Source organism: Myotis lucifugus, unplaced genomic scaffold (genome assembly GCF_000147115.1).
Source record: "Myotis lucifugus unplaced genomic scaffold, Myoluc2.0 scaffold_37, whole genome shotgun sequence".
In the NCBI taxonomy this organism is placed as follows: Eukaryota; Metazoa; Chordata; class Mammalia; order Chiroptera; family Vespertilionidae; genus Myotis; species Myotis lucifugus.
Window position 1 is genome coordinate 1007395 of NW_005871085.1, and position 12302 is coordinate 1019696.

A 12302-nucleotide genomic window follows, 5' to 3' on the forward strand; every position below is an offset into this window, starting at 1 on the left:
CCTGTGAACTTTTTGAAAATCTAGGCCAGCCGGGTGCCCCACAGCGGGCAGGGGTCTAGGTTTCCGGCAGCCGGGGGTCCAGCTCCCAGCTCTGCCGCTGTAACCTTGAGAAAAACCACTGGCCCTCCCTCTCTGTGTTCCTACATCTTCATGTGTAACGGGCGTACTATGACTTACAGGCTGATGGGAGGGTCGGGTGAGATGAGTGCCTGGCACTCAGAAAGGCTCAGTCAAGACCCTCCCCTCCACTTCTCCCCATGCTCTGTGGGCAGACACCTTGTGCACCCTCACATGCTGGCCCCGCCAGCTAGGAAAGCATCCACATGCAAGCACACACACAGCCCTACACACATGCACACACATGCACACATGCGCTCCAGCCCTCCAGTTGTTCTCTGCTTCCTCCTGGGGTTTGGAATTGAGCCTTAAAAAGTTGGCTCATAGGCAGGCACCACTGCAGTTTTGTCCCTGGCTTGGGGCCCACAGGCCAGAGCCCAGCAACCAGCCATCTGCCCGCAGCCCAGAACTGACCGGAGCAGCAGGCATATGGCTGCCGTGGGTGACTCAAAGGGGAAGGTGGCCATAATCAGGATGGTCAATGGGGGTTGGCATCCCTGCCTACGGGCCATCTGCGCTGAATTGGGCCTCAGCTGCCCTCAGCTCCTCCTTCTGCCGAATCTGAAAGGTCTCAGGGGAAGCTGCCTCTGCTGTTGGGTGGGGGAGGCCCCAAAGGGAGTCCCAGCCAGAGCGGCTGATGAGAGAACCACCCGGCACCACAGAGAGCCTGAAAACGAGAGTGAACGGTGAACGACGGGGTTATAGAGGGAGGCTCCACCCCGTCCCTCTCTACTGCACCCTCACACCTGCCCAGGTGCAGTCCCAGAGCAGCTTCCAGCTCCTACTCCAGGCTCCCATCCCGGGCTCCCCCATCCACCTCCTTCCCCACCGCCCACCGGCTCAGCCCCTCCTGCCCCCCAGGTCACATCCAGTCAGCAAGAGCCCTGATGGTGGTGGCCGTGCTCCTGGGCTTCGTGGCCATGATCCTCAGTGTCATCGGCATGAAGTGCACCCGGGTCGGAGACAGCAACCCCATCGCCAAGGGCCGCATTGCCATCTCCGGGGGGGCCCTCTTCCTTTTGGCAGGTGAGTGCCCCTGGCTCCTTCTCCACCGTGTTGGCCATGACAGGTAGCCCACCCTGGTGGCCAGCAGGGGGCAGACCTGAGCACCCGCCCTTTGTCCTTAGGCCTCTGCACCTTGACTGCAGTGTCATGGTATGCCACCCTGGTGACCCAGGAGTTCTTCAACCCGAGCACACCTGTCAATGCCAGGTGAGTGCCAAGACATGGCTTGGGCCAGGGGTCAGGCCGGGCCTCCCTTTCCACTGGCTCTGGGGCCACCGGCCTTCATCCCGCAGGGTACGTGGAGGGGGCCCGGGGGACGGCCGCAGGCGCTGTCACCGAGAAGCTCGCTGTGGCTGGGCCCTCCAAAGGGCAGGGTGCCTGTGGAGGGCACCCAGGAGCTAAGTGCCGGCTCTGGGCTTAAAGCCCAGCTCTGCACGTGCTGCTATGTGACGGGCTAGTTCCTTAATCTTCCTGTGCCAGGTTTCCTCCCTGTAAAGGGAGCTTGACCCGAGGACCCGAGGCTGTGAGGGTTCAGTGAGACAGGCAGGTAAGGGACTCAGCGCAGGGCCTGGGCCCTGGAGAGCACTCAGCCAAGCCCAGCTGTTGTTGTTTCTGCAGGAGGCAGCGTTACTTTGGGTGGGAAGCAGGGGGTGAAGCTGGAGAAGAGATCGGGCAGTTCCCGGAGGGCCTTGCAGCCATAGGAAGGTTTGGTTCCTCAGGCAGCGGACAGCCCCTCCAGCTGTGGTGTGAAGAACGGTGGGAGAGGGGCAAGACCAGTAGGTGCTGTTGCAAAGGTCTGGAGCAGAGGGCATGGGCCAGGGGGCTGGCAGTGAAGAGTAGGTCAGAGATATTTCGAAGGCTGAATGGTCAGGACAGGTAAGGCCAAGGGCGTGGGGGCTGAACTGGGGGATCTGAAGAACCTGGGCCCCTGTGGCTCCTCCCTCACCTCTCAGCTCTGCCAGGAGCGGAGACTGGGACAGTCTCAATCCCAGACATCCCCACAGGCCTTGAGCGGGGTGGGGAGAGTAGGATGGTAGGGGGTGGAGGAGTTGCGGGGGGTGGAGGGAGGATGAGCAAAGATGCCTGGGCTGCTGCACTTGGGAGTGCTCCCTGGAGGAGGCAGAGGTATGGAGAGGGAAGAAAAATGAGACCTCGGGTGTATGGCTTGAACAAGCATGGTACCGAATGGCCACCTAGTGAGAGTCAGGGCAATTCAGGGGAGCACAGAGGGGCCTGGGAAAGTCCCCTGGAGGAGGCAGCTTCTCAGCTGGGTCCTGAAGGCGGAGCACAGGAGGCGCAGAACAGGAGATGCTCCAGGAGGGGGCGCCTCAGGCGAAGGCACAGGTAGACCAGGCACTGCCAAGGCTGGTGGACAGGGCCCAGACGTGCAGAGCCTGGAGTGCCAGGTGGAGGGTCTGCCCTTCTCAGTGGGCAGTGGGGAGCCCTGGCTGGGATCCTAAGGGCCAGACCGTGACTGTGAGAGATGGCAGGGATTGCCCTGCTCTGCCAACAGGACCTGCAGGCCCTCCCCTACCCCTCGACTGCCCAGGTGAGGAAAGGGGCCCGGGGTTGCATGGAGCAGCCCCCCATGGGTCTGGGTCACCCTGTGTAGCGTCAAGCTGCTGGGGTGGCCACGGAGGAAGGATGAGTGCTCATCCCAGCTCATCCGGAGAGGCTGCTAAGGCCTGTGAGATCCCATCTCAGCTCCCAACACCTGCCCGACCCCAGCCAGGGCCCAGGCTAGGGAGCCCCTGCTGAGACCGAGCGCTTGGTTGCAGCCATACCTGATGGCATCCTCCCTACTCCTTGCAGGTACGAGTTTGGCCCAGCCTTGTTCGTGGGCTGGGCCGCTGCCGGCCTGGCCATGCTGGGGGGTTCCTTCCTTTGCTGCACGTGCCCAGAGCCTGAGAGAGTCAACAGCAGCCCACAGCCCTACCGGCCGGGCCCCGCAGCTGCAGCCAGAGAGTACGTCTGAGTCACCAGCCCCAGCCAGCAGTCCACCCCCCAGCACTCCACAGCCCCTGCAGCGCTCTGGGCAGGGCCCGTGGGATACAGGGTGTCCCCTGAGCTTGGTTAGGGCTCTGAGCAGCTTGTCCCCAACATAGGCATCCACCCTTCCCTCTGAGGCCAAGACCCAGACACTCAGAGAGAGGCCACCTGTGCACACACAGGTCCCGGTGCAGGCCTGGGCCGGTCCACACAGTCTCATGGCAGCTGCGTGTTTCCCCACAGTCAGGGGCCAGCCCTTTCACTGGGGGCTTATCTACTCACTGGAGGGCCATGTGCGTGTCTACACCGTGCTGGGCCCCGGGGACAGAGCAATAAAGATGGACCTTGGTGGCCACCACCCTGGGGTGGCCAGCACCCTTGGCTCCTCACAGCCACCACATGAAGGAGGCTGTGCTGGGATGACGAATGTCCCACATCACACACGAGGGAACACGTTCAGAGAGACCAAGACCCTCGGCCCGCTGCCTCTGAGTTCAGGTCTCAGCTCTGCAGCATGCCCAGCACTGCGTGGACACCCACACAGACTGCGTCCTCCTCCCCCTGCCCCGGGGAACGGGCCCCAGGCAGGGCTGCTGTGGGGGCCCAGGTCTGACCCCACTGGCAGTCCCTGGGCCTAGGCCTGATCCCCACAGCCCCTCCCCTTCCTTCCCCCTCTGCTGCTCACCCCACTAACCAACTGTCCTTTCTTTTGACTTTCAGACCAATTCTTAAATTGTCTGCCTCCTCCAAGGCCCCCCTGGGTGTGTAATGTCCAGGCCCCCAGCCTGGCTGCCTCCCTGCCACACCCAGACTGTGTGTTTGGTACTTTTTGGAAAGAGAAGTGAACATCCAGCCCCAAGTGCGGTGTCATTTGATCTGTCCCGGGCATGGCCAGGGCGGGGGCTGGCTCAGAGAGGTCAGAGCTGGTCCCTGGGGTTGTTAGGCATAAAGATGGGGAGACAGGTCCAGGGTGGTTACACAACGCGGCCGAGGCTGACCAGGACTCCTGCCCAGTAACCTCCGCAGCCTGGCCTTGGGTTGGCCCCAGGACCTCCTAATGGGAGACCCCACCCTGAGGCCTGGCCCAGCACTGGGCAGCATCCCCCGGTCAGGGAGCCCTTGGCCTAAAGAGAGACGCAGTCCCACCCGTGTCACTAGGTCTGCCCCTGGGACAGGTACCCACCCCCTTGGTCTAAAAGGGGCAGAGGCCTCAGAGGAGTGCAGGGAAAGTGAACCAATCAGTGCCTCCCTCCTGCTCAGGCCTCTCCCACCCCAAACCTCCTTCCCGGCCCCCAGTCTCTCTGGCCACTGCCTTCTCTCTCCCACGTAGAAAGAGCTGACGCGATGGTCCCTTGCCTCCCCGATGCCTCCTCAGCCAGCTTCCTTCTGACTCCTCCACCACTTTTTGTGACCACCTCTCTCACCAAGTCACAGATCCCAGGACACAGCCCAGCCTTCTCGGAGCGTGACTCTGAGAGATGAATTCTGACAAGATGACTGTCATGGGTGTTCGGGGGCGGGCGGAGGGGAGGGAGGAGAGCTGCTGTGGGATCATTGGTGTGGGCCCTGGCCGGACAGCTGCTGCCCATCCCTGTGGGGTCTCGGGAATGGCTGTTGCATGAAGCCCATCCAGCCTCTGGCCAGAGGGGGCGCCAGAGAGGGCCAGAGGGTGGCCCTAAATGGTTTACAGGACGGCCGCCCCTCCAGCCATGGATGAGTACGAAAGAGTCTTCTGGCCTGGGCTCCAGCCTGAGCTGTAACTGAGCTGCTCTCACCTCCGACGCCCAGGCTCCATCCCCAACACCCCCATGTAATCGGCCTGGGGTGACCCGGCATCTGAGCTCAGGCAGCTCCCGAGGGACAGCAGCGGTCAGCACCTCGGTGAGGCCTAAAGTTGGGGCCACCTTTTTCGCTGCTCCGAGGGGTCTCAGAGGGAGCAAGGCACCTCGAGAAGAGGCGAGGAGGGGCAGGACGAAAGGAAGCCCTCTCTCCCTCTGCCTTTCCGGAGACCCTGAGACCGGCTGTTCCCCGAGTCTCCCAATAAACAGACCCCTTTTTGCTGAAACCACTTGGAGTGTCATTTCTGTCGCGCAGATACAAGAGCCCTGGCTAAACCTGGACACTGAGTGTCACAGTGAAGGCTCCTGTCGTGGGTGCAGGCTGAGCAGCGTGGGATGTGGGGCCCAAGGCTCGACCTCGGTCCCAGGCTGGGGATTTGGCAACCAAGCAGTTGGCCAGGCAACTGTGTGTGGTCTCTTACGGTTCAGGCTCCACCAGAGGCTCAGGACCATCACTGAGCAAGGGTCCACGGCCCCACCCCACCTCCTCATGGACAGAAGCCAACACGATAGCACCAGCTTTAGAGAAAAGAAAGGAGACAGGAGGCACGGCTCAGGTCTGTGCTCCTCAGTCCAGGACGCGGGTAGGATTGTAAGGGGTAACAGTTAAGGGCCCACCAGTTCTTGTAGGTTAGTGGTTCTCAACCTTCCTAGTGCCGCGACCCTTTAATACAGTTCCTCATGTTGTGGTGACCCCCAACCATAAAATTATTTTCGTTGCTACTTCATAACTGTAATTTTGCTACTGTTATGGATTGTAATGTAAATATCTGATATGCAGGATGTATTTTCATTGTTACAAATTGAACATAATTAAAGCATAGTGATTAATCACAAAAACAATATGTAATTATCTATGTGTTTTCCGATGGTCTTAGGCGACCCCTGTGAAAGGGTCATTCGACCCCCAAAGGGGTCGCGACCCACAGGTTGAGAACCACTGTCGTAGGTGGTGTAGCCAAGGTTGAACTTCTATCTGGATCTTGTTAAAACAGGATAGGAACAGGCTCTGCTGTGATAGGACTTGGTGGGAAGATGTCAGGATAGGATGCCCTAGCTGCTTCCTGAGGGTTTAAGGGACAGGCTGTGAGAGAGCCCAGCCCTGTGCCCCGGGGCAGGCCTGAGAGCAAGGCAGGAGCACACTTCAGTGTGGTCCTTCCTAAAAGGAGGCCAGAGTCTGGAGAGGTGGAGTCAGATCACCACATACAACCCAGCTAATACACTGATGAACAGTGTGTGTATGTGTGTGAGCTCTTTCCACGTGGGAGAGAAAAGGGGGGTTGTGGTGCTGGCGATGTGAGGGTGCCTGGGAGAAGTGAGAGGGTTTGGAGCTAGAAGCGTTTGGGAAGCCTGATGCCCCAGGACTCTCCTGAAGCAACCTCTTTCAAAGGTCTAGTCAAGGTCACTTGGGCTGCCAAGCTGTGGTGCGGTTAACTCCCCAAGCCTCAGGGTTGGGGTCCTGCTTACTGTCCCAACCTCAAGGCTAAAGAATTAGCCAGAGGCAAAGGGTTTGATCCTAAAGTTTCTGCCATTGTTTTTGCAAACATTGTCCCCCCAAGAATGGAATTGGAAGGCCAGGAAATATGGTTTGGGGAGGAATATATTTGTATGCTCAGCCCCTAAGGAATGTCCAAGTAGCTAGGGGAGTAAACCCAGCACTGGAGTAGCTGGCCAGGGGACTCACCGGTTGCCTGCATCCAAAGATCTGGGTGGGGATTGAGTATTAGATGATGTCAAGGAATTACGGCTAATTCTGTGTTATATGTGTTGTTCGTTTTGTGTGATAATGACACTGTGGTCTGTTTGTTTTTTAACCCTTATCTCTTAGAAGTGCACACTGACATAATATAATGGACGACTTTGCTTTAAAATACTCCAGGAGCAAAAAGGTCAGGGGCAGAAGAAGTTATAAAATAAGTTGGGTAACCAGTGTTTTTTTTTCTTCTTCTTCATATTCCTGTTTAGTCAAGCAAACTAATCACACTTGCCATGGAAATTGTAAATTGTAAGCAGACAAATACATTTAAATGCTGCTCAATGACTTAAGTTTCTCCAGGCTCCCCAAATCTGCAGGCTTCTTCACACTCCTCGACTCTGGGCCTAAGTGGCCTTTCTCTTCTCTGTAATGACTCGAGTTCCATCTTCAGCGGTGTGCTGTGTGTTGTGTGTTAACCAGTGCTTCTCAGAGGTTCACTGTTCTCTCTGTGTGGACGTTTGCAAGTGAAAGAAATAAAAGGCTAAAAATCCCTCCACGTTTTTCAGGTGTACAATTTAATATAACCCCGCTGACCACTGGGATAAGAGTGACAAATACTTTAGGGACTTGCTACTCAAAGCACAGCCCTCCGACAGCAGCAGCGCATCATCCGAAAGCTTGTTGGGAAATACGGGATCTCAGGCCTCACCCCAGACCCAGGGAAACAGACATCTCCAGATCCCTAGCTGATTTGTGTACACATTGAAGTCTGGGAAACACAGACCTAAGCTAGCGAGAGCTGTGTGGTGCCTCCCCTCTTCTAGATGAGAATTTCAGTTGAGATACCTTGTTCTCCTCCATCATTTGAATCCTAGGTGCATTGAAAATGGGTGAATTTATTCTTTCATCTTGAGTTGGTGAGATTAGGGAGAGCCCCAACTAAACCTGACCCAGGAAAGCTGGACCCAAAGTCACGCTTCCTGACCTTTTTTGCTCCTAGAGCACATAAAAATGAGATTTGGTTCCATTTATGAGAAATTTTAGGCAGTTTTATTCTGGACAACACTCCTGTTGGGGAAAGTGTACAAAATATTTTCAAAGCATCAAAAGACTGACACGATGCTATGGTGTCACAGAGTCAAAACCCGAGAAGCACTCCCTCTCCCTGTAGGTCACACGGTGGCCCACATGGTCCCCACACAGCTGAGGATCCTTGGCTGGCAGGGGCACAGACTGGTTACATGTGACGGGGATTGAACAAATAAGCAAATATGCCAAGGATCAGCCTCAGGTGTAAGTTTCAGGTCTTAGCTGAGCCTGTGGCTTTCCCTGGGCACAAGCAGTGACTTTCTGATTTCCCCCATATATGTGGTTGCTTTTGATTGTCCCCTAGACTTTCATGTCCGGCTCCCAAAAGGAGAAAAACACTAAAATGAATGGGGTGGAGGGAGGCACCAGGCCTTTGTATCCCCTGGGAGTCGCTTCAGCTATTATTCAGGAATTATTATCGTACTGATTCTCATGTAATCCTCACCAGAACTTTAGGAAGTTGGTACTGTGGGAGTGTTTTCAGGCTTACGTAAAATGCTCATTCCAGGGTCCTCCCTGCATCTGGATTAGGTTTGATGGGGACTCTTTGAGAAATATCCCCACGTGCCGTTCTGACTTCTGTGTGAGCTCCACAAGGAGGCTCTGGAAGGTGGGATTCCACTGTCTGTAGTGGAGCTCAGGTTCCTGACTCCAAATCACGTTCCTACGGGTGTCTGAAAATGACTTATGAAAATCAAATTCTATGCACAGGTAGAGTGAGGCATTTCGTTGTACCGTATGCATAACGCTGTCTTCTTAGCTGGCTCCTTCTCCCTCCTCGCCTTATAAACATGTCTCCTCATCCTAAAAAAAAAACCCTTCCCCAAAATTTGCCTGTCTTTAGAGCTACTGGAACTCCCATGGTGCCCAGGGCAATTTTCATCCCATTATGAATGATAACCAGATCCCTTTCGTTCTCACAAGCACCCTATTCGGCTAATATGTAAATTAATATGGCCCCAATCACGCATCTGCCCTTCCAGCGGCAGCCCTTGCTTCCTTCATCCCACTTCAACATAGCCGGTGAGCTTTAACTCTGTACTCTTTAGTCTTGTTGGCTACATCAGCAGTGACCAAAATGGATAAAATCCCTTACAGAGCTTACCTTCTATGAGAGAGAATAAAGTTAATATAGATGAGCAGGTGAGGGTATGCACTGTGGAGAAAAATCAAGCAGGGTAAGTAAGGAGGCTGGGAGATGTGGGTGTGGGGAGGGCCTGCTACGTTAAACAGCCGGTCAAGGAAGGTCAGAGTGGTCAGAGCCCTGAAAGATCTGAGGGAGAAAGCCATTTCGTTATCCGGGGAAACAGTCATCCTGTCGAGAGGGGAAAGCAAGTGTCAGGCCTTGGGTGGGAGTGTGCCTGGCACGGGGAGGGAAGGCCTGAGGCTGGGGTGGAGGAGGCTGGGGGGGACAGTACGGGAATGGGACAGGTGGGGGCACAGGGTGCAAGTGACACTGAAGCCTCTGGAGGGTCTGAGCAGGGAAGCGACTCAGTCTGACATGGTGTTTAAGACGCCCTGCTGCGTGGGAAGGAAGGTTTCAGGGAGCTCACCTAGAAGGCTACTGCAATAATCCAGGTGAGATGCTGGAGGCCTGGATCCATGGGATTGGGAGTGGTGAGAAGTGCTCAGATTCTGGGGGTTTCAAAGGTAGGATTTTAAGACTTACGGGACGTGGAATGTGAGAACAAGTGAGATGCCAGGATTGACTCTGAGGGGCTGGGACCTCAGGGTGGACCTAGCAGGCTGTGGGCTAGCAGCTCCATTCACCCTCCCGCTGCTGCAGTCTGGGGTCCACCTCACCTTCCCAGGATTGCCTCCACCTCCTTGGAACTCTTGGTTTTGATGCCAGCTGAACCATTTCTATTTTATTCTTTAGGACTCTATGATGTCCATGATTCTTGATTTAATACATTATTTTTCAGTCATCACTTTTATGTCCATGGTCTTATTTCAAAAGTCTGGGACTTCACCCTCTGCCCTTCACAGATGCTCCTTGAGTAATGTGACTTCATCTATGACCATAGCTTCAATAGCTGCCTGATGAGTGTCAAACATTCAGCTTCAACCTACCCCACTCAGCTACAAATCAGCTTCTTGCATACTCCCCATGGATGGCCCAGAGGCACCCCAAACTCCATATAGCTAAAACTGAGCATACCCCTTTGCATTGTCTATTCCAGCAGATGGCACTATTTGCATCAACATACCACAATCATGCTAGCTAGATTCTTCCCGCGTCCTCATCCCTACATCTAGCTAGTCACAAAGATCTGTCAACTCCATTTCTGAAAACATCTCAAATTGGATCTCCTTTTCCTTCTGTCATGTCTATGGTCCAGGTCTCATTACTCATATGGACTTATGCAGCAATGTCTAAATCGGTCATTTCTGATTAAACTTTTTTCTTTGCCCCAGAGTAATATTTTTGAAATGAAAAGCATTCTATTTAAAAATAATCCAGATTCCCTATCACCAGCTAGCTGCCCTAAGCCTGTAAAGTGCTAAAATATCACTCGAATAGGTATAAATCTACTCACTTCTGTGTCATTTATAGCCTTATAAGCAGGCAGCCAGATTAAAGAGATGTAAACTGGCCCCCCTCTCCCTGGGGCACCATTCCAAGCAGAGTTGCTAAAACTGCTCCTTCCCAGCCACAAGCCAGCCTCACCAGTATCAGACTAGTCCTTCCTCCAGCAGAACCGCAGGGCTAAGCCTGCCGATTACCTGTCTACCAGATGTTAAAGCTTCCCCCTTTCAGCTGTAACTATCTTAATTCCCATGAACTCTCTCCTACTCCGATTCTGATCCAATATTGCTCCCTTCCCAAACCTCCCACCTCTGAAAGCCAGTCACCAGCCTATTCTGAATATTCCTTCACCTTCTTTTTCTACCTCTAACAGACTCACCCCTAGGACACTACTTCCCTCGGAGCCCTTTCAGTGATGTCTTTTGTGGGGAGCCGATATAGGGTTAAGCCTCGGACTGACCTGTTGGCAAAGTCACAAACAAGTCCCAGCTTAGAGGGCACATTCCTCTTAAGCATAATTAGGCTTGACCTTATGACGCTCCCTAGATCTTATCTGGGAAGCTAATGGGCTGAGGGAAGTGCAGCAAGAGCAAGAACAAAAACAAGTGAAACTCACAAAAAAAGTGTAAACAAATGAAACTCACAAGAACAGTATAACTTTGGTAACCACTACCTTGTTTACCTCTGACTATAAAATAAAGGCTCAGTTTGCCTCAGGATCTTTCTCTGTGGCCTCAGCCAGGCACAGGAAGTTCCACGGAGACTAAAGAGAGCTAGAGAGTTCTGAACACTGTCTCCGTGTAAAACATTCTTCGCCGACTCCATCCACACCTTTGGGAACCCCTGGACCGCTGGGGCTGGACCCTGGCAGTCTTTTTCTTCTTTTAACCCATGTACCATGATGCCTGGTGGTGGGCTAAGTCTCCTGTCACACCATTGCCACTTCTACACCATTTTCCTCCCTCATAAGGCCTCAACGCCAACTTCTTTGAAGCCCGCACCTTCAGATTATATCCATTATCCAGCAGCATTCCTTGAAGATTTTCATTCCAGGGTCACTGTCATGGTCTTCTCCATGGTACTTTTACCATCACTTGTAGCCATCTCATTGCCCAGAGAGGATTCTTTGAACACCATTGTCTATTTCTGATCTTTCCACTTCCAGCAGTGTCTCTTAGTCTTCCGCTCACATGACCATAACCTACATGTCATCAGTAACTGCACCACATCTCAAGTTAAGCATGCCAGTCTAGGACCACTACCTCCAACTCCCTTAAATTAGTACTCCTATTCCACTGAGTCAATTTGGAACACTTGCCAAGTCCTGGACCAATTCAAGTCACCAGAGAATGCTATGCTTTTGTTGGCTTTGGCTAATCAGACCCATCCCTGGATCAGGGGATGGTGGAAGTGGATGTTGGGCACATTACTGTCAACTGTAGCTCTACATTCATTTTCATTATTTTTGCTCTATTCTTCCTCTGTTGAAGTTAGGTGGCAAAGCCCTGACTAAACCCAACCCCCCACCTGCTGGCAGTTCTGTTTCCCTAGTATATTTGCTTTCCCATTCCCTAAGACAACTATTTCAGTCATGCACTACATAATGTTTTGTCAATAGCAGACCACAGGCAATGATGGTCCCATAAGATCATAATGGAGCCGAGTTTTGTCTAAGAAATGGAAGGGTATGTGGCTCAGGATCTCTGATGGGATCACTATGTGTGTGCTTGGCAATAGATTCCATTTCTCACAACCTCAATTTTGAAAGCACAGATTACATCCCAGTGACCTGTTCAGCAGAGGAGCCTGTCCCCTCAGGCCTCCGAAATCTACATCTTCAGAGGACACTGCTGTAAATTCCTGGAGGACCTCAGATCCTGCACAAGGACACAGGCCCACAGGAGCTACCTCAAGTATGTACCACTGTCACTTCAGTAAGAGCTCTCTGCAGTAGTGTGGAGCCAGCCTGTCCCTCCCTTTACTTTGTAAAAATTTTTTTTTTTTGGTTATAATGATACTAGAGGCCTGATGCATGAAA

General features: G+C 53.6%; 1 protein-coding gene across 1 annotated transcript in view; it reads left to right on the plus strand.

The window, feature by feature from the left end:
* CLDN19 (claudin 19) overlaps positions 1 to 5167 on the plus strand; it is an 11198-nt gene extending 6031 nt beyond the window's left edge. The window contains exons 2-5 of the mRNA XM_023752816.1: positions 872 to 1143; positions 1245 to 1329; positions 2935 to 3087; positions 3832 to 5167. Coding sequence (XP_023608584.1) covers positions 872 to 1143; positions 1245 to 1329; positions 2935 to 3087; positions 3832 to 3880 — 559 coding nt within the window. The 3' untranslated portion in view covers positions 3881 to 5167. The remainder of the gene's footprint in view (positions 1 to 871; positions 1144 to 1244; positions 1330 to 2934; positions 3088 to 3831) is intronic.
* The last annotated feature ends 7135 nt before the right edge of the window (positions 5168 to 12302 follow it).